Genomic DNA, 20,952 nt, shown 5'->3' with positions numbered 1-20,952 from the left:
TTGTCCAGGAGTCTGTGTGTCAGCTCGTGATATGATTTGTGCCATGTGCACATGTCACAGGAGCACCATGGATGGGAGGAAGGCAGTGCAGCTCTCCTGCTTGCCGGGGCCTGGCCTTCCTGCTGAGGCTTCTGTTTGTCAGTTGCGCTGCTTTCCTGTGGGTTCTGGGTTAAAGGAGAACCCCCAGAGGAGACAGGGCTCAGGGGGCCTCACCAGTCAGAGGAAGCAGATCAGAGGGCTTGGGGTGCGAGCCAGGGTGGTTCAGTCTTCACCCACCCTGGCTGTCCAGGGACCTCAGGCTGAGGGACAGGACTTATCAGAGCCCCCATTCCTGATCTGAACCCAGGGCTTGTGACACCCCCCCAGGCGAGTTTGAGGACCTGCTGGGACTGTGTGCCTGAGAGCTCAGAGTGTTGCCTGGTGTCGAGGGTGCTTGCTGGAGAAGCTGGAGGTGAGCAGGGTCATGGCCCTGGGGCATCCTGAGGGCATGAGCTTCTGCAACACTGAGCTTTTCCCTAGATGATCACCTAGTGGGGAATTCATACGTTTGTGTCCGGAGACCGAGACCGAATCCCCTCTACGTGAGAGGCTGGAGAAGGGAAGGATGCCGAGCAGGGAAGGATGCACCATTTCCACCCCTGTCAGCACCCCAGGGTTCACGAGAAGCTGGGGGCTTTCTGGGCTTCCTCGCTGGGTGAAGTACTCTGGTAGGCACAGAGCCCTGGCTGCTTAGAGAGCATAAACTCTGCCCTTTAACCTCCGACCCTCTCTTTGAACCTTCCAGCAGTGAAAAATGTGGTCCAAGCCCAGAAGCTGGCTGACGTGGACAGCGAACTGGCCGCCCTGCTCTTCACACCCCCGAGACCGGGGGTCCGGGGGCCCCAGGGTGTCGGTCAAGAGGGTGATGCCGTCCGCAGGCGCAAGCTGGAGCGCATGAGGGCCGTGCGACTGCGGGAGTGTGGATCCGAGCCAGGCCGCCGAGGGCTGGGCACACTGGTAAGTCTGGATCCCGGGTCCCCCAGCAGGAGCAGGCGGGTTCTCTGGAACAATGCAGGAGCCACCCTGTCCCTTCTGCGTCTTTGTTACAGAACATGAGAGACTCGACTTCTCAGCCATCAGGGGAGGTTTTCAAGCCAGAATTATGGAGATGCTTTGAATAAAAACCAATTCCTGGGCTCCACTCCAATTAATTGCTGGTGCAGGGTGGGGTCCTTAGAGCCTAAACTTTTAAAACAGCTCTGAGAGGGATTCTGAGGGCTCCCCAAGTTTGGGGAACAGAGTCATCACAGGTGTCAGAGCAACCGTGATGATCAGAATTCCCACTTTGGACGAAAAATCTAAGTAAGACCCTGTAGTATTTTGCAGCTAAGAAACACGAGGAAAGAATGGTTGTACCTTATGAGTTTATGGGATGAGGAGCCCACAGGGGCCCTAGAGGCCTCTACATTGAGGCAGGTGGGTGTCTGAACAGATGGCAACCTTCTCCAGCCAGGCCTGTGCCCATGGCCTGGTGGGCACAAACAGAGTTGCTATGCCTGGCCCTCACCCGGTACCCACAGGTGGGCAAGGAACCGCCCTGGGTTGGTGGGGGAAGGAAGGGTGTGGAGCACAGCAGGAGGGGATGTGAGAGAGGACTCGGCCCGGTGGGGCCCAGGCAGCCAGTGGACCATGGGAGCCGAGTGCAGCAGAGTCTTGCTGCCGTGGAGCAGAGCTATGGCTGTGAGGATGCCTTGAGGGGAGGCCGACCCGGGGCTGGGCTGGGGACAGGCCTCCTTCCGGGCCACAGGGCACCCAGGCCACTGCCCCCTGTGCAGCCTCCGAGGGCTGATCAGCTGCTAGCGGGGGATGCCAGGGGTCCCAGCCTCTGGGTGGCTGGCCACACGCACAGCAGGTCCTCGGCCCGACAACTGCCAGTGCTGTTGTTACCAACATCATTATTATGATTAATTTGGCTGGTTTCCTCTTATTTGATATGTTCTGATAGAGCAAATCAACATGCTCAGAACCCTTGTTTTGAATTTACTGTTTAAATTTACTGTTTAGCAGCAGTAAATTTGGAAGTAATTGGATTTCCAAATACAAGAAAATTTTCTGCTAAATTGTGATGATTTCCTGGGTTCATAGCCCTGTAGAATTTTGAGGTGAAAGTAACCTGATTTATCAAATATACGGTAGTCTCTCTCCCTTCCAGAGCTTTCTGGAAAGATTCCCATCTTCGAAGCAGAGATGGAAGTTCTGTGAAATCAGTGGGTCCTCGGGAAGAGTTGGCAGGCACTGTGTCCTGGCTGACCCTGCACATGCATAATGAGCGCATGGAACCGTGTGGTTCCATGGACCCCAGGAGCTGGGGGTCATGAGAGGACAGTCAGGAGACAGCTAGGGGTACAGCTTTCTTTCCCTGATGGTCAGACTCAAGGCTGAGGGTCTCCGGCTTCTAGGGGGAGGTGGTTGGCCTGGGACCAGGAGTGCAGAGTCAGAACCTCTGGTGGGCCCTGGGGCAGCCACAGCTTCCATGTGAAGGGCACTCGGATTACCCTGTGTCCAGTGCCCAGGTCAGCAGCTGCCCTAGTGACTGCTGTCAGTCACTGCCTGCTCTCCCAGGGGCCTCAGGATTGCCCCGACACTAGTCCCACGTTCCGTGTCATCAGACCACACCAAATGCCACGGAAGAGAGGGCTTTACTTTCCAGAAATGCCAGCATGTGGCTCACTAGTGTCCCTGTGCTGGTGGGTGGCATGCCCAACCTGGACCAGTCTTGGGGCTGCAGTACCAACTGCTGCCTCTGGGAGTCTGAGGGGTCCAATACGTGTCATCACCTTTGCCTACGTGGGTTCTGAATTAAGAAATAAGACACACATGTAAACCCATGGCTGATTCATGTCAAGGTATGGCAAAAACCACTACAATATTGTAAAGTAATTAGCCCCCAACTAAAATAAATAAATTTATTAAAAAAAAGAAAGAAAGAAGACAGGACTATGGCAGAAAGAGACCAAGACCTCACCTCTGTTGACTCTTGGCATACCTGGTGACTCAGACGGTAAAGAATCTGCCTGCAGTGTAGGGAACCCAGGTTTGATCCCTGGGTCAGGAAGATCCTCTGGAGAAGGAAATGGCAACCCACTCCTGTATTCTTGCCTGGAGAATCCCATGGACAGAGGACCCTGACAGGCTACAGTCTATGGGGTCGCAAAAAGTCGGACATGACTGAGTGACTAACACTTTCACTTTTCACTTCACTAGTTTTAAAGCTTATACCGGAGGACTGGCTCGTGTGTGTACGAGACTGAGCTGGATTAACAGTCCGGGTGGTGCCAGGCAGCTGCAGGTGGTGCCAGACCCCACAGACAGGTCCCTCCTTCTTTCCAGCCCTTCCCCCTGGCCTGGAGCAGTGTGGGCACCTTATGCACTGGGCCACATTGTCTCTGTGGCTTTACCCACAAGGCCTACAGTGAACCAGGGAGTGGCCATCGCTGTGTTCACTTGGGCAGTCAGTCTGAAGATGGGCCAGCCCTGTGCCCATCTTCAAGGGGCCTGTCCCCCAGAGGCCTCGTCCTGGGGCCTCTAACTGGTGGGCGGTATAGGCTGTGTCCCCTCCACTTGGAGACAGGCTGGAATAGCCCTCTATCTCAAGTCGAGGTTGAAAAGCCCAGCTCTGTTTGTTTCTCACCCTGAATTAGGTCTGGCTGTGATGTCCAGCCCAGCCTGGTAGAGGTTCCATTCCATAGGGAAGCTCTGGTCATAAAATGCCCATGTAGGGAGGTCTCAAGTGTCAACACTACTGCCCTCCTCTTTTCAAATCCCCCAGGAGAAACAAGGCTCAGCTTCAATCTCCTTCTGGGGAAAGGCTAGAGTGTTGGATACAGGGAAGTCAATATCCAAACTAATTTAAGTCAGAAGTCAAATTTGGTCCTTACCTTCTGTGTCAGAGTCTGAAGGCATTCAGCTGTCTGGGCCTCCTCTGTGTTTGGAGGCCCTCGCAGCCTCCCCAGCACATGGCGCCTCCCCAGGTCCTGGGCTTGAGGTCCAATGGGCCTCACTCTTCACTACAAGGTGCCTAAGAAAAATAAGCCCACCTCCAGCCTGTAACATACCTGGGGTGGCCAAGTCCATGGAAATATGAAGCATTTGAAGAAGGATGTGGACAAAGGACCCACGCCAAGACCCGCCATGGCAGCGTTCCTGGGTCTGGACCCTGACCCAGCTGGCGGTCAGTCAGGCCTGGCTTCAGCCCCTCCTGGTGACTCTGCTTGCCGACAGGATTCCTGCTGCCACTGCTGCAGACCTGGCCAGGGAGCCAGTCACATGTCTTAGTTTTGGGGCTGTTCTCTCCTCTTTTATCGGCAACTTCTGCTTTTAGTTTCTCACTGCGCCCAGGTGGGTGGCTGTGGTCTCGGGACGTGTGGGCAGACCCCACCTCCTGCGGGTACATTATCTGCGGGCAGAGGGAACCAGGGTTGCTGCAGACAGGGAGCCCCATTCTCTGTCCCCTGGGGCTGGAGGCAGCAAGTCCCACCCGACACCTGAGTCCAAGAAGGGAGTGGTGATGATTCCAAAGGAGTCTGGCATTTGGAGTGGAGAAGGGGAGGTGGCCAGAAAACAGCCCTTGGGACCATGGCCCCCTTGGCCCCTGTGTCTGCAGGCCCAGCAGAGCCTCCATGCCCAGCACGCTCGAGACTTGCAGGTCATTGCTGCCTACCGTGAGCGCATGAAGGCGGAGAGCATCGCCAGCGCGCTGAGCACGGCCATCACCACACAGCACACCATCCACGCCACGCTGGGCGCTGCCGAGTTCTTCGAGTTTGCCCTGAGGAACCCCCACAATGTGCAGCACACGGTGACCATCGAGATAGACAACCCCGAGCTCAGGTGGGATTGTGGGCGCCCCGTGAGTCCCCCAGCCTTTACCATCAGCTCCAACCGAAAGCTGAGCTGGTTTTGCCCTCGAGGGTCCCGGCCACCGGGTCTGAGTGGGTGGGGGCATCTATCCCTACCAACCCATCCCCTCACTGCTGGGACTGACCAGAAGGACATTGTGCCCAGTGCCGTCTCCCCTCCCCCCAGCCTCATCCTGGACGGTCAGGAGTGGCGGTACTTCAAGGACGTGGCTGACTTGCACACGCCGCTGGAGGAGGACATGTTCCATCTGCGGGGCAGCCTGGCCCCCCAACTCTTCCTGCGCCCTCGGGAGACCGCCCACATCCCCTTCAAATTCCAGACCTTCTCTGTGGGCCCACAGGCCTCGGAGCAGGTGGGGAAAGCCAGTCTTCTTGTGCCAAGGGTCTGGCTGGGCACCCGGGGAAGCCCACTTGCCAAGTAATGTGGGAGGTGGGGGCCTCGTCCTGTGTGGTGGGAGACAGTTAGCCCTTGGCTGTCACTGTCTCACCCGCGCCCCCCCCAACCCCCAGCACCTGCGCTGAGATCCAGCAGCCCTGACGGGTCACTTAGCACTCAGGAAAGCTGGACCGCCTCCTCTTCATCCTCTTTACTAATTTGGTAGAAGAGCCTTTCTTAAGTCTCAGAGGAGACAATGGGTTGAAACTTTCTAGGATTTTCTACTCTCTAGTCACTGCTGCTTGCTCCCCGACATGAACTGCAGACACCTGGCGGTTTCTTGTCGGGGTGTGAGCAGAGCGCATGCTGTGATGGGGCAGATACGGCGTGCGTGTTCCATCCTGACCCTGTGAGGTCAGCTCTGCAAGGCAGTGCTCACCACTGAGATGGGCATGAGGGGCTCACAGTTTTCAGTGCAGGCTCTTTGGATGCACTTTTGGGGCATGAGGTTGTCCGAACTGTAGTGAAGGTGTCAGGCTTCTGGCTTTGAGCGGAGCTGGGTTATGGGCTCTGATCCCCCTTACAGCTCTCAGCATGCCCCGCTTCCTCTTTGGGCCGTGGGGGTTGGTTAGTAACAGCAGCTGCCAGGGGTGGGGTCACTGTGAAAGTAAAGGGGCCCCTGGGGTCTTGGACTCAGGGTAGCAGCTGTTCCTACAGGTAGAAGGTCCTATAGGTGGGAAGAAGTACCTGTCACCCTGGGTCTCCATGTCATGACCCCGGGGGCTCACGGTTCCTCGCAGGCCTCTGCTGAGCTGAGATCAGAGAAGGACATGGATGCCGGGTCACCCCGTAAGTCCAGCACGATGCCCACCAAACACGCCAAGGTAAGGGGCAGAGGACAGTAGGCCTCCCGTCCGAATGGTCTGAGGTCTGGCAGTGCTGGCCAGGGGTCCTTTGAGTGGAGGGTGAAGGGTGTCATGGATTCTGTGGTTTGTTTCCCAGGCCCCTGTGCCCTTCTCTGCACCTCCTGGAGGGGAGAGATCTAGGGTGGGGATGAGGCAGGGCCCATGTAAGTGGACATTACGTGTCCTAACCGGGCAGTGGCAGCTTCAGCCGGATGCTGGTATGGCCTCTGGGCAGATGTCTAGCATGGAAACACCTCCCTGGAGACTTGCTTAGTGGGAAGCCAGCACCCCGCCCCCACAGTGTTCACCGTAGCTGGCATCGCACAGCCCCCACACTCAGGGTCAGACGGGCCTTCTGACCCTGACAGAGCATCCTGTGTTGTGTAGAATCAAGGTGGTGTGTGTGTGTCCGTGTGTTACTTCTGGCAAGTAGGACTCACCCATTAGCATCTCTAGGGGTGGCTTTTTGCAGGGTGCACTTCTTAATCTCCCGCCTGCCGATATAGGATGTCCTTAGGGGAGCCTGGGACACCGTTGTGCTCTTTTTTAATTTTATTGGAGTACAGTTGATTTACAATGTTGTGTTAGTTTCAGGTGGACAGCAAAGTGATTAGTTCGATATCTACAAATATCCACTCTTTTTATATTCTTTTCCCATATAGGTCATTATAGAGTATTGAGCTCCCTGTGCTATACAATAGGACTTATTAGTTATCTAGGAAACTTTTGTTTTATAGAAATTTGTTTTTGTTTTCTTTTTTTTGGTAGACTAATGCCTTTGGAAAGTCACTCAGTTGTGTACGACTCTTTGCAGCCCCATGGACTGTACAGTCCATGGATTTCTCCAGACCCTTTTGGTGGGCTTCCCTGATAGTTCAGTTGGTAAAGAATCCACCTGCAATGCAGGAGACCCTGGTTTGATTCCTGGCTCAGGAAGATCCCCCGGAGAAGGGATAGGCTACCCACTCCAGTATTCTTGGGCTTCCCTTGTGACTCAGCTGGTAAAGAAGCTGCCTGCAATGTGGGAGACCTTGGTTTGATCCCTGGGTTGGGAAGATCCCCTGGAGAAGGGAAAGGCTACCCACTCCAGTATTCTGGCCTGGAGAATTCCATGGACTATATAGTCCATGGAGTCACAAAGAGTTGGACATGACTGAGTGACTTCAAAAAAAAAAAGCCTTTTGAAAGTAAATGAAAGCAGAAACAAGAACATACTTTTGCCCCACCCCTTGCCCCAAGAACAGATTTCCAAGACTGAGAACCTAGGTAGCCTTGCATCCCTGAGTCTCCCTGTTGGGGGAGGGGCAGTCCTGTGCCTATGGCCCATCACTGGAAAATTTGCTGTATTTTATTTAAATGTGGAGCCACAGCTTTGCCTTTGTCTAAGGAATATGTCAACTTCTTAGGGCTATAAATGAAATCTGAGAGGCTAATTTTTCCTTACGTGAATTTGGAGTTTTAAAACAAATTCCAGACACCTTATGAGTTTACTCATAATTACTTCCATATGTATCTCTAAACTGATAAGGACTAATTTTTTAACCTGGCTTTGTGCCATCATCACTGCCCCCAAATGAGCAGCAGATCCTCAGGATGGCCCGATGTCCAGTCCGTGCTCGCTCATCCTTTTACGGTTGGCCTGTGGAAGCCGGGGCCCACTGTCCTCGGTGCTCTGTCCCTGCAGTCACTGGGCGGGGGCCGGCCACCATGGGCTGGCCTCTGTGGGCTGACTGTGGCCTCACGTTCAGAGGCCGAGGCGGCTGGCTGTTCCTGGTGGCTAATGTGTCCACTAAAGGCCCACTGTCCACACCCATTATTCTATCAGCGTGGAAAATGGTGAAACTCCACTTTGCTCATTGTTCCTATACTTACTGCTTGTGATTCTTCTATAAATAAGAGCTTCCCCCGTCAGCAGTTTGGTTACCCTGAAATATATCTTACACCAGAAGGTTGGGGTAAATGTTGGATTCTTTCCTTTTACTTATCAGTTTTTAAAATAATGACTTGTGCCCTAGGAACTTTCAAAGATGGTCAGTTTTAGGGGAGTCTCATTATGAACTCATGGTTTTATATTTGCTGTGTAGCAGGCAGTGGCCATTAAACTGTCCTCTCTCTGGCCATGGCCCTCCCTTTCAAGTTAGCTCCTGTGCCTTTTTTAAAAAAAATTTATTTATTTTTGTGCCTTTTTTTTGAAAAAAAACTTTTTTTATTTTGAAATAATCTCAAACTTAGAGAACAGTTATAAGAATGGTGCAAAGAATCACCATGTAGTACTTACTCAGATTCCTAGTTGTTGACATTTTACCTTCACCTTATCATTTTGCGTCTATATTTATCCATGTACTTTTTTTTTTTTCTGAGCACTTTGAGAATAAGTTATGGGCAAAATGCCTGGTTACTCCTTGAAACTTAGAACTCGTATGTCCTGAAAATAAGGACACTCTACTCCACAACCACAGTTGTCGTTCAGTCGCTAAGCTCTGTCCGACTCTTTGCAACCCCACGCACTGCAGCATGCCAGGCTCCTTTGTCCTTCATTATCTCCTGGAGTTTGCTCAAACTTGTGTCCATTGAGTGGGTGATGCTGTCTAATCATCTCATACTCTGATGCCCCTTTCTCCTTTTGCCTTCAGTCTTTCCCAGTATCACGGTCTTTTCCAGTGATCAAAGTATTTTCGAATCAGGTGACCAAAGTATTGGAGCTTTAGCTTCAGCATCAGTCCTTCCAGTGAATATTCGGGATTGATTTCCTTTGGATTGACTGGTTTGATCTCCTTGTTGTCCAAGGATGTCTCAAGGGTCTTCTCTACATCACAATTCGAAAGCATCAATTCTTCAGTGCTCAGCCTTGGAAAATCAGAAAATTGACACTGATACAATTTCATCATAGACACCGTTTGCATTTTACCAAATATCCCAACTCTGGACCCCTCACCCACCTGGGGTCCCATGGTGTATTGGGTGGTCCCACCCAGTTTTCCTCCCCTTCCACAGCCTCAGTACTTTGGACGCACAAAGGCCAGTTCTGCCACCTGCCCCTCAGCCTGGTTTGTCTGGTATTCTTGAGTTGGTGGGTTCAGGCTGTGCAATCAGGGCTAAACGAGCACAGATGGTCTGCTGTGTTCTTCTCAGAGCCTCTGATCAGGAGGGACACAATGTTGATTTGTTCTATTCCCAGTGATGTTAATTTAAGTCTCTTACTTGGTTAAGATGGTGTCTGCCAGGGTCCTTCAATGTAAAATTAATTCACAAGTATTTTATAGTTGATAATTAGAACTATAGTGTTTTGTCAGGAGATACTCAAACTATGTCAATAGCTGAGTTTTTTCAGGAGATAGACTATGTCAGTATCTTGCTCCTCATGCAACTTCCACTGCTAGTTTTTATATCCACTGATTCTTTTTTTTTAATTGAAGTATACTTGACTTACAGTATTGTGCCAATCTCTGCTGTACAGCAGAGTGACTCAGTTTTACACATAAAGACATTCTTTTTAAAATAATTCTTCACTGATGATTCTTGCATGTTGGTTGGCTATCGGTGACTTTCAGATTCCATCATCCCTTCTACATTTTAAGTGAGGCGGAGCTTTGCCTCCCTCCATTCATTCCTGTAATTTATTTGTCACCATTTTGGAGCATGAATTCTTGTTTCGTTCAGTGGGTTGTCATTTGTCGCTGTCTTTCTCTGTCTTACTGCTCCTCCACCAGGGGCTTCTGCTTTGAGCTGGCCCCTGTGTCCTTTTGACAGGTCCCTGCCATTGTTGGATCTCTCCCTTAGTGCCTGGCATATGAGAGGTTCCGTCCAGGGTTGTCTTACACTTTCTGCTCCGTGTCTGGATCAGCCAGTTATCTAAGGTTCCTGTTAGTGGAGAATGGTGTTTAGAAACTAAGGTCTGGTGCTGAGTGTGCTCAGTATGACTGGGGTGCCATTGCTCCTGATCCATCTGAACAGGTCCTTGCTCTAAATAAACAGTTGGTCATTGTAGAGCTAAAAGTCCCATTGTAGCAGTGAAATTCTAGCAGCAGTGTCAGGGCGCAACTGCCAGGAATATGGGTGCAGTGCCGGGGCTCCCCTCCCAGTGGATCATGAGACCAGGTTAGCACACACAAGGCATGGAAACAGACTTGGGGACAGATGCATGGGGCAGTGACTTTCAGGTGACCCTCCAAAAAGGTGGAGCCAACACGGAGTCACTTAAAGACCTGGAGGGAGCGGTGAAGACAAACAGGGGATAGTGACCATGAGTTCAGGAAGGGCTCCCTGGAGAGGGCAGCCGTGTGCTGGGGGCCCAAAGGGTGAGCAGTGTGGACCTTGTGCCTGTTCACGCCCATGGGGCCTCATGGGTGTCCAGTTATAATGTGTCCAGTTACACATCTTAAAGATTTCACAAAATGGAAGGTCTGTCTGGAGGCCTGAGCTTTGTGTCAATGTGGGAAGGTTGTCCAGCTTTGGGGTTGACTGCGTGCCGCTCTCCATCCTGGTCTTTGAGATCTCGCTGGGCCGGCTGAGTCTGGGAATAAAGACACTGGCTCCATCATCTCCCCAGTTAGAACCTCTCTTGGACACATATTTATTTTTAGTGAATAACTTTTTCTTGTTTGTTTAAAAAGAAAGTTTGTATTTGTAGCCATTTGGGTTTAGGCACAGCTCCCTTTTACCATCTGGGGGACATGCTTTGCTCCTGCCCATGAGGAACTGGTGGGGTTAGTGTCTAGATCTTCTAGAATGACTTCCCAGCGCATGCAGGCAGCGGGCGTGTTGGAGGGGGACTTACGGCTGCAGACCTTTCTCGCTGGCCTTCTGAGCACCTCCTTCCCTCCAGGAAGTGGCAGGAGTGGCAGCCGTGTGTGGTCCACGTGTGTGGAACCTGTGCTGGGCCTGTCCCCTTGGGTGGGCACCCGCGACTGCAGACCCTGACTCTGCCTGCCCTTCCCACCTCCTGGGGGTGAGCAGACCCTGTGGGGACCCCCACCCTGTCCGTCCAGGGAGGTGCTGTGCACGCAGCTGCCCGCGACCCCGTGTGCAGCTCCTGACCCTGCACTGCCCGCTCTCTGCGGCAGGTCCTATTCCGCGCGGGCAACGGCAAGCCCCTGGCTGTGCTCTGCCTGACGGTGGAGCTGCAGCCCCACGTGGTGGACCAGGTCTTCCGCTTCTACCACCCGGAGCTCACCTTCCTGAAGAAGGCCATCCGCCTGCCACCCTGGCACACGCTTCCAGGCAGGTCCCACTCTCCCCAGCTTCAGCAGGTGGAAAATGCTTCTCCCCAAGGGTGACAAGTAGTCTTCTTCCATCAACTGGGGATGCTCTTGAACAGCCCAGTGTAGCCTCCTGCTTGACCATTTGACATGGTGACCTTCCCACGTGCTCTTTGGTGGCAGGGTGCCCATGGCCCTTGGATTCCATCCTGAAATCCACAGCCCTGGGAAGATTGCCGGCCTCGGGTGTCAGGCTCTGTGCTGCCCTCCATGTTGGGCCTGGGGATTCACCTGCTGATTTGGTTCTCCCTGGTGCCTTTAGAACAGAACTGAGCCTTTGTATCTGGCCCCTGGCTCCATGGTACCCCCCCACTTCCTTTGGTTACTCCCTTGGGTGAGAAAGAAGTGCTAGTGTCCACGCACACGGCTGTGTCCCCCAGCGGGTTTCGTTAAGCACCTATGGTGGTCTTGGCTTTTGGGAAAAGACATTTGCTTTCATATTCCCCCCTCCAGGTGCCCCTGTAGGGACGTCCAGTGAGGACCCCCCGCTCCACGTTCGATGTAGTGACCCGAACATCATTTGTGAGACACAGAATCTGGTAAGTTCTGTAGCCCTGTCCCCGCCAGGCCCTGCCTACCGTCTGCATCCTGGGTGTCCTGTAGCCTCTTCATTTGAGATTTTCACTGAAGTGGTTTGTTTCTAAGCTGCTAAAGGGCTATTTTGACATCCTCATGAGAGTTTTATGAATGAGTTTTCATTTTTCCTGCTAGCAGATCAGTTCCTTGATTATCTGAATTTAAATTAAAAAAAAATGCATGAGGCAAACGGAATAAAGTGAGTGGTAATTAAGGCGCCTATTAATTGCCATTGTGCAAGGATAACGGCCATAATTATGTTATGACTGGTTAGGAAATGGGATAAAATCTCCTGCAGAATATAATTATTAAACTCAATATGAAATCCAGAAGTTAAGGATTTTTCTCTTTTGCAGTGACAAAAATAGTGAATTCTGACGAGTACAGAAAATTAAAAACGTGTTAGGGGAGGGGGCCTGGTTCACACCTGCATTTGGTTCCTGGGGACTTGGGGGGCTGGGGTCGGAGCCGCAAGGCGGCAGTGTTGCTGTGATGTGCCTCCCTGTTGACAGGGCCCTGGGGAGCCCCGTGACGTGTTCCTGAAGGTGGCCAGTGGCCCCAGCCCGGAGGTCAAGGACTTCTTTGTCACCATCTACGTGTGAGCGTGTGGGCCCTGGTGGTGTGGGGGGGAGGGTGGGAGTGGGTGGTGAGGTGGCTTTGGAAGTGGCCAGCCCTGTAGCTTCTACACTTGTGATGAGGAGGCTGTCATGCGTTTGGCCACATGAGCTGAGACCGGCTGGGGTCTTGCAAGGAGCTTCTGCTCAGCTGGCATTACCAGCTGGTGGGACGCTTCAGACCCAGGCAGGAGGCCACTTCTGCTGCAGCACGTGCTGGGATGGCCAGGCAGCCTTGTCCCTGTGGCCCCTCCCGAGTCTGAGGGATGCAGGCTGTGGTCCTGCCCACCCTGCCCCCCAGGAAGGTAGAAGGAGGTGTCATTTCCTGTGATGCCTGAGGACCCAGTGAAATGACCCCAATCCCTTTCCTTCTCCCTGTGAGTCGTATCTCCCAGGCCTTGAGAGCCTTTAAACCAGTACAGGCAAGCTGAAGGGTTTGCTGCAGCCCATCTGGTACGGGGAGGGTGGGGGGGGTGTCACCTTCATTGAGTGCCCGCCCCAGCCGAGGGTCAGCGCTTGATTTGCAGGTGCCACATGGTGGCTAAAGAGTGTTGTCCTCATGACGGCCTGTGGGCAGGCGTCCTTGAGCCCCATTTACCACCAAGAGTCAGTGTCTCTGGCACCAGACGGCTAGTGCAGAGCCTGGGCCAGGCCCATGTGACCTCCAAGCCCACATCCTTGTCCAGGCCATGCTGTCCATGGGCTTTGCTCTAGGCCTGGTTTGGGATTCTGCTAACCCAGATGCACGTGTGCAGAAGCCCACATTGCCACACATTTGGGGTCTCTGTTCAGGGTCAAGGCCACATAGAGGCCACAGCCCTGCCTGAGAGCCTCGGCCTTGGATGTAAGGAGGCCGTGGGGGTGACAGCACCTGGGCCCCACCTGCCCTCTTGGCCTCCTTCTCAGCCTCCTGGGGCTCCCCTCCCATAGTCAGTGTACTGTCCTTGCTGACCGTGAATGGCTTCTGCCCACAGAGACCGCTGGTTGGCAACACCTGTCCAGACCTGGCAGGTCTACCTGCACTCGCTGCAGCGAGTGGACATCTCCTGTGTCACTGGCCAGAGGACTCGCCTGGCCCTCGTCCTCCGGGGGATGCAGACAGTTAGGAGAGTGCAGGCTTTCAGTTCACACCCCCAGGAGCTGATGGTATGGCTTTTGGGTGGGGGCTGTTGGGTCTCTAGGAGGTCTCCTGGACCCTCCCATCCTTGCCCACCCGGGGAGGGCACGGGAATGGTGCTGCAGCCCAGGGGGGTTTCCTGAAGTTCAGTGGAGCCTTAGTTCACATTGCCTTTGTCAGATGTGCCTTCGTGGGATGACTGACATATTTACAGACCCCCAGGGCCAACTTGTAGAATTGCTGGGAGTATATATTACCATATTTATGGGAATATATATTGTATATCACGGGAGGAATTAACGGTGACTCTGGAGTCAGCGTGGCTGCTATTGTACATCTCGATGACAGGGTGACACAGATGTCTTGCCCAAGGCCGGCTCTTCTCTGCCAAGGCCGCTCCAGCACTTAGGGGTTCCTGCTGCAGGGGAGGGGACTCATCCCCACAGATGGGGTCACGGACTGTGCCCCGCTGGTTGACTTCATGCAGACCGGAGGGCTTCCTGCCCAGCGCAGGTGGTCACCCCTGAGCCATTGGGCTGCCGGGGATGAAGGCCTCACTTCCTGAACCCCTCCTCCCCTGTCCCCCGGAAGACAGACCCCAGAGGTGTGTTCGTGCTGCCCCCTCATGGGGTGCAGGACTTGCATGTGAGCGTCAGGCCCCACAGGCCGGGCAGCCGCTTTGCGCACCTCCACCTGGTCGACGTGGACGCCCACCAGCTGGTGGCCTCGTGGCTCCTGTGTCTCTCCTGCCGGCCGCCTCTCATCTCCAAGGTCTGATGTGGGATGTGGGGCCACGCGGCTGGGGTGGGGTGCCCCCTGATTGTCACCTGGTCCCCTGACATGGCCTGCCCAGTGGCTGGGGGTCTGGGGGGTGTTGGCTTCTGAACCGTGAGCCTCCTCAGCCAGGACCTCGGGGGGCTTGTCTGCTGTATTCATGGAGCCATCCAGCGTCTAGAGCCCCGAGAGCAGGGCAGGCTTGGGAAGCCACCGGAGAAGCAGCCAGGGGCCAACTCCTGTCCTCCCCTCAGGCCTTCGAGATCAAGCTGCCCGCAGGGGGCGGGAGAGGCGCCAACAAGCGCATCACCTACACCAACCCCTACCCCTCGCGGAGGGCCTACCGCCTGCACAGTGACCACCCCCACCTGCTCCAGTTCAAGGAGGACGCCTTCCAGGTGCGGGCTGCTCGGGGGCAGGACCCTGCAGGGTCGGGGGGCACCAGCAAGTCCTGGGGGAAACTGTCTGCGCTCCAGTGAGATGCCTGCAGCCCCCAGGGGCACTCCTGCTGAACTCTGCCTGGGCCTCTGACCCCACACTTAGGCCCCCACCTCCCTGGCAATTTCACAGCAGTTTCATCCAGATTGTCTGGCAAATGAGGCCTTGATCTACCGTGGCTATATTAGGGAAAGTGAGCAGCGGTTCAGAGTGGGTCAGAGTCTGTCAGTCAGGGAAGGGGGCTTAGTGATGTGTCTCCCAGGGACTTGGGAAGAGCAGCTGTCGGGGGGAGGGCTTGACAATAACACGGGAGATTGGATTCTGAACGTACGTGTGTTTTCTGAAGCCTGCCAGCCTGGGGGTGGGGTGTGTGTGTGTGTGTGTGTGTTTGCCTCTGTGGAAGCTGCTAGCCTGGTGTGTGTGTGTGTGTGTGTGTGTGTGTTTGCCTCTGTGGAAGCTGCTAGCCTGGTGTGTGTGTGTGTGTGTGTGTTTGCCTGTGGAGCCGGTGGGGTGGGCACGAGTATGGTGACGTTTCTTTCCAGGTCGGGGGAGGCGAGACCTACACCATCGGCCTGCGGTTTGCATCGCGTCAGAGAGCCGGGGAGGAGGAGATCCTGATTTATATCAACGACCACGAAGACAAAAACGAGGAGACCTTTTGCGTGAAGGTCATCTACCAGTAGAGAAGGGGGCTGTCCCGTTGCTCTCAGAGGCTGCTCCTGTCCTAGGACTCTGCTCTGTGAACTCTGCCAAGGGTCGGGGGGTCCCCGCACCCTGACCGTGTGTGATGGTCCTGTCCCGTCCCGTTAGGCTGCTGCCAGTATCGACTGCATAGCAGTCCCGTGGGAGACGTGAGCGCCTGGGTGAACTCAGGGTGGTTTCTCTCTGTGGCACACAGGAATCGTCACTGTCTATGATGTTAGGATTTGCTCTCAGCAAAATGTATTTTATGAATTATTTTAAATGATAGAATTATGCTTTTTTACTGAGTTTTATACAAACACTATATTGTTTGGTATGTAAAATTTTTTTATACTGGTATTATTTCACATCTTTTAAAAAAACTACAAAAATACTAAACTTTTACACATTTTTTCTTTTGGCAGTCTTTGTGTTTTCTGCTGTTTTCACCTTCGTCAGAGGTTTTCTGTCCACAGAGTAAGCTTGGTTTTCCCTGTAGGTTGACGTGCCCAAGGTCAGTCAGGTGGCCCATGGCTTGTGGCCTCTGGGAGAGTCTGCTTGGCCCTGACCTGAGGGGAGGGCAGCGCTGACCTCTGCCCTTGCTCTGATTCTGGTCCCCCTGCCTCCCCGTGAGGCCCTGTGATGACCCTGGACTTAACCTGGAGAGTCCAGGACAACATTTCTATCTCAAGATCCTTAACCTCCATCCTTTTGACCACATGATGTCACCGAGTCATGTCTTCCAGGGATCAGGTCAGCCTGGGTTGGTGGAATTATTCTGCCCACCCCCATCCCAGTGCTTGTGTGGACAAGAGAACTGAGTTTACAATGTGAGAACCCAGCAAAGGGTGTCCCTGGCTGTTGTTTAGATTCTCCAAGCTGTCTTTTCAAGGGCAGCCTCTGCGTCTTGCATGCCGGCTGCACGCACAGTGGGATCTCGGCTCGTCCACACAGGCCAGTCCAGGCCCAGGCCTCATCACCAGGGACCAGGCCCTGGCGAGGAGTGCGTTTCAGGGAGGAAGGTGGTCTGGAGCCTAGTTGCTTTCTGTCCTGGGGGCCAAGGACCTGGAGGAGGAGGAAGTGGGAAGGGGGTGCACCGTGGGGGGATGGAGGTGGGCATAGGATCCTTCAGTTTCATCTCCTCCCATTTCCAGATGCTTCTAAGAACTGGAAAGTCAAGGGGCTGCTCTTTTCCTAGAGGCAGATCCTCCAGGAGCTCATTCCGTCCATGCAAAATGATGGGCCAGCTGCTTCCTTACCTCACTTTTAGTCTATAAAACAGAGACTGGAAAGGGAGCCCTACAGGCCCTTGTGTAGCTCAGGCCGCTGTCCCAGCAAGCCGTGTAGAGGGACTGGTGGCAGTCCCGCCCTGACTGGAAGTGGGGGAGAAGGCACCCCTCCCTGGTGTGCCCAAGGGGCCCACGGGCTACAGGTTTGCAGGAGCCAGGGGAGGTTGAGCACTCGAGGAAGCAGCAAGGGACCTTGGCAGGAGAGAGGCCATCAGCCAGGTCTGCTGGTTGTCTATCATCACTCCCTCGTTATTTCATTCATTCATCCGTCTGACCTGGATTGCGGGCACTCCTCCCAGCCGGCTCATGCAGGAGTCGGGACACTGTGGTGCCCTGAGATGACCCCTGTCCCTGCCGCGGGTCAGGCGCTTACCTCCTGGTGGTGCTCAGACACCGCTAGCTACAGCATTGGTGATCAGGCGGTGATAAAGTCCGTCAGAGGAAAAGCAGGAGAAGGGCAGGGAGGGGGTAGATTTTAGAAAGGAGTTGACTCAGAGGAGGGTGGGTGAGAAGGAAGCCAGCAGAGGTGCGAGGGCCAGGAGGATCTCAGACTCGTGGGGTGAGCTGATCTTGGCTGATAACGGGTGATGGGGCTGGGGAGGACAGCCACTCTGCCTCAGGACCAGAACTGGGGGCCGTATTAGTGACCCTCCTTCCAGTGACCATGGCCTCGGTGCCATGGGGGCTGGGGCCGGTGAAGCTGGGCTCAGCTGGGTGGGAAGGTGGTCCACGCTTTTTTAAGTCTGAAAAGCAGGTTCTCTACCCACCTGAGGAGCTTTCCTCTGCCTTTCTTCCCATGCCCTCCTCCAAACCTCCTCCCCTGGGGACTGTGGTCTTTGGTCACTCTGGCACACAAAGCCCTCTCTTGGGCACAGGTGAGGTTTTGAAGCCCCTCCGGGGAGTGAGGATCGGGCACAAGGTGGGGCTTGAGCTTGTCAAGAATTTACACCAGGACTTCCTTGGTGATCCAGTGGTTAAGAATTCGTTTGCCAATGCAGGGGACACGGGTTCAATCCCTGGTCCAAGATCCCAGACGCTTCAGGGCGACTAAGGCAGTGTACCACAACCACTGAGCTTGTGTCCTCTAGAGCCCATGCTCCTCAACAAGAGAGTGGCCCCTGCTTGCCAAAACTGGAGAAAGCCCTAGCACAGTAACAAAGACCCACCAGAGTCAAAATTTAAAAAAATGAAAAAAGAAAACTTTACGCCATTCTGAGCGTTTTCTTCTTCTGTTTCTGTCTTTCTTTTTTCCTTTTTCTCACAAAGAACCAAGATTTCTTTTGTGATAAATTTTCAACGACAAATAAGACCCATGGCTGTGATCTGCCATCTCGGGGCTCTGCTGCTGGGTCCCAAACCCCAAGTCAAGTTCACTGTGCACTCTGGGTTGCAAAAGACGGGCCTTCTTCCTTCCTCTAGGAACTCCAGGTGTTCCGCACTGACTCCTGAGATGCGGACTAGTGTTTCTGTCTGGCTTTTGTCTTCCTAGTAGTCAGTCCTAGGGCCAGCTGGCACTGCTGGCAGCACGGTGGTGGGTGATTTACGTAAGAAAGCCGGGCCCAGCCGCCTCGCCGGATCTCTGAAGGGTGGGGAGCTGCTGCCTTCTCCCCACGCACAGAGACGCACCATCTTTCAAAGGGAACCTTATCATTTCCATCAAGGGCATTTTTTAGTAGTATTATTTTATTTCTTCTCTCCTGCCCGTCCTCCTCCTACCCTGGCAGAAAGCTACTTTTAACTAAATGGAGTCAAATAAAAGCCAGATTAGCGGTTTTGCTTTGCTCACATTTGATAATGATTTAATGCTATGTTTGTCTCTGTTTAGAAATAAATTAAGGTGCCTTTTAAAATTGTTGCCTCAGGTTTGATGAGGTTGGGGAAAACAACCATTCTGTTTCCTCATCAACCTTTTTTCCTCCCGGTGGAGAGGGTTGGGGTGCGTGCAACTCTGACCCCTGACGATCTAGGTTGCAGCAGTTTTAGTTTTATTTTCAGGGATGTGTGCTGAGACCTTTACAAAAAATAAGCAGGAGAGGAGGGAATGGAGGGAAACAGCCAGTGGCTTCAGGAAGTCATTCAAGTGGGCCTGTGTCTCCTGTGACCTGAGCACCGTGGGGTTTCCCTGGACCCATGTGGGATGCGGCCATTGAGTCTGGGGGACAGAGTGAATTCAGAGGCCCTTCCTGCTTGTGGAGGGTGTGGGATGCCACATGCAGTAGAAACTTTGTCATCAGGACACATCTGCTGGCAATGACACATGGTCTCTCGTGGCTCCCTTGATCCCACAGCAGAGCCAGGTCTGAGCTGTCATGGGAGGTTGTGCAGAGACAAAGGCACCTGCTCTCTGTGTCAGCGGATGCCCACCTGGGGACAGCCAGCCGTGCATCACCTGTGTCACCACACCACTCCTCGCCCCTCTGAGGCTGTTAGGGAGGACCTGAAAGTCAAGTGCAAGTTACAGAGTGATGTGAGGAAGTCACCCCACCTGCAGTGAGGTGAATAGTGTCCCTACAAAATTCATGTCCACCCAGAACCTCAAAAGGTGACCTTATTTGGGAACAGGGTCTTTGCAGATGCCTTTAAAGTAAGGACTGAGATGGAGTCATATTTTATTAGTGTGTGTAGTCACGCAGTCCTGTCTGATTCTTTGGGACCCCATGGACTATAGCCCGCCAGGTGCCTCTATCCATGGGATCCTCCAGGCAAGAATACTGGAGTGGGTTGCTATTTCCTTCTCCAGAGGATCTTCCTGATCCAGAGATCAAACCTAGGTTTGCCACATTGCAGGTAGGTTCTTTACCATCTGAGCCACCAGGGAAGCCCATACTGGGTTTGGGTGGTCCCTAAATCCAGTGAGTGTCCTTATAGGAGACAGAAAAGGACACACAGAGAAGGTCATGAGATGGTGGAGGCAGAGATCAGAGTGATGATGGCCCAGGACCACCAAGGATTCCTGGAGTCACCAGGACCTAGGAAAGGAGCTGTGGACCCCTTCTTCCTTAGAGCTGCCAGAAGGAACCAGCCCGTCCACACCTGGAGTTTGGACTTCTGCCCCCAGAGCTGTGGGAAGATATACTTGTGTTGTATAAAGCCACCAAGTTTGTGGCCATTTGTGATGGCAGCCCCAGGTGTCTTAAGTATCCATGTGACCAGTGAATCATGGATTTCTAGTCCTTGGGAGGGAGGGCCCGGTATAAATCTAAGGAGTGACTCACTGACAGGGTGACCACCCCCAAACCAACCCCCTGGCAGGTGGTTTCCTGCAGCCGTGGGGCTGCTTGGAGAAGCAGCGTCAGCCTCACGTGTCTGTCATCTCTGTTGTCAGCATCCCGAATTGATCTGTGAATCAAGGTCTAAAGATACATTTCATTGCAAGAATTCAACCTTGAAATAATCTCACACCAAAGTGATGAGCTCTTCTCCAGGACGCAAAGTCACTAAAACGGGGCTCTAAGGAAATTGCAGGAAAAAGAACAGTCAAAACAGCCTCCCTGAGTCCAAAAGCTGAGCGTACAGGATGTCGGCCTGAGGCTCAGTTGAGATGCCAGGTCTGGCTGGGGATGAGGCTGGGGGGAGGGCTGGGGTCGCCAAGGCTGGGCAAGCACCCCTGGCTGCAGGAGAGACTGTCCTTCCAGATCCTCCGTCAGGGCATGCCTCATCCTGCTGCTCTTCTGCTTCTCACAGCCTCCAGCCCAAGGCCCCGTAGCCAGCAGGAGCGATACCAACACACCTGCTCCCTGGCCTCCCTGCCTCCACCCTTCAGTATGTGAGACAGGGGTGGAAATCCTGCAGAGGCTGCAGGCCCAGAACTCTGTCTTGGCTCTGTTCTCCCTCTCCGTTGACCTTGGCTGTGCGGTGGGTGTGGGCAGGACTTAGATCCAGGTGGGCCCGAATCCTGCCTGGGTTGTGGCCACTCTGGAGGCCACTCGATCTCCTGTGTGAGGTGGGGCCCTTGGTAGGGTCTAGGAGCGCCTACCACTTAGGATCTTGTGAGGATCTGGAGTTCATGCAGAGGAGGAGCTCAGG

At 53.8% G+C, this 20,952-nt stretch overlaps 1 protein-coding gene across 5 annotated transcripts in view; it reads left to right on the top strand.

Annotated features, from left to right (window-relative positions):
• Positions 1 to 16,051, top strand: part of NPHP4 (nephrocystin 4) — a 133,262-nt gene extending 117,211 nt beyond the window's left edge. For 2 of the 5 annotated variants that reach the window (XR_014053643.1, XR_014053642.1), the window contains 11 exons: positions 785 to 996; positions 4,643 to 4,869; positions 5,065 to 5,251; positions 6,075 to 6,158; positions 11,243 to 11,399; positions 11,891 to 11,976; positions 12,526 to 12,611; positions 13,602 to 13,773; positions 14,340 to 14,515; positions 14,773 to 14,916; positions 15,499 to 16,051. Coding sequence is in view for 3 of the 5 variants with exons in the window: in XM_081490312.1 (XP_081346438.1) it covers positions 785 to 996; positions 4,643 to 4,869; positions 5,065 to 5,251; positions 6,075 to 6,158; positions 11,243 to 11,399; positions 11,891 to 11,976; positions 12,526 to 12,611; positions 13,602 to 13,773; positions 14,336 to 14,515; positions 14,773 to 14,916; positions 15,499 to 15,639 (1,676 nt within the window). In the remaining 2 variants the exon portion in view is untranslated. Of the gene's footprint in view, positions 1 to 784; positions 997 to 4,642; positions 4,870 to 5,064; positions 5,252 to 6,074; positions 6,159 to 11,242; positions 11,400 to 11,890; positions 11,977 to 12,525; positions 12,612 to 13,601; positions 13,774 to 14,335; positions 14,516 to 14,772; positions 14,917 to 15,498 lie in introns of all 5 variants that reach the window. The other 3 variants (XM_081490312.1, XM_081490310.1, XM_081490311.1) reach the window with 2 other exon arrangements.
• Positions 16,052 to 20,952: the final 4,901 nt, after the last annotated feature.

Source organism: Giraffa tippelskirchi, chromosome 5 (assembly GCF_054371585.1).
Source record: "Giraffa tippelskirchi isolate mGirTip1 chromosome 5, T2T-mGirTip1v1.2.pri, whole genome shotgun sequence".
In the NCBI taxonomy this organism is placed as follows: Eukaryota; Metazoa; Chordata; class Mammalia; order Artiodactyla; family Giraffidae; genus Giraffa; species Giraffa tippelskirchi.
Note: the sequence above shows the minus strand (reverse complement) of the source record. Positions and strands in the feature narration are given on the sequence as shown.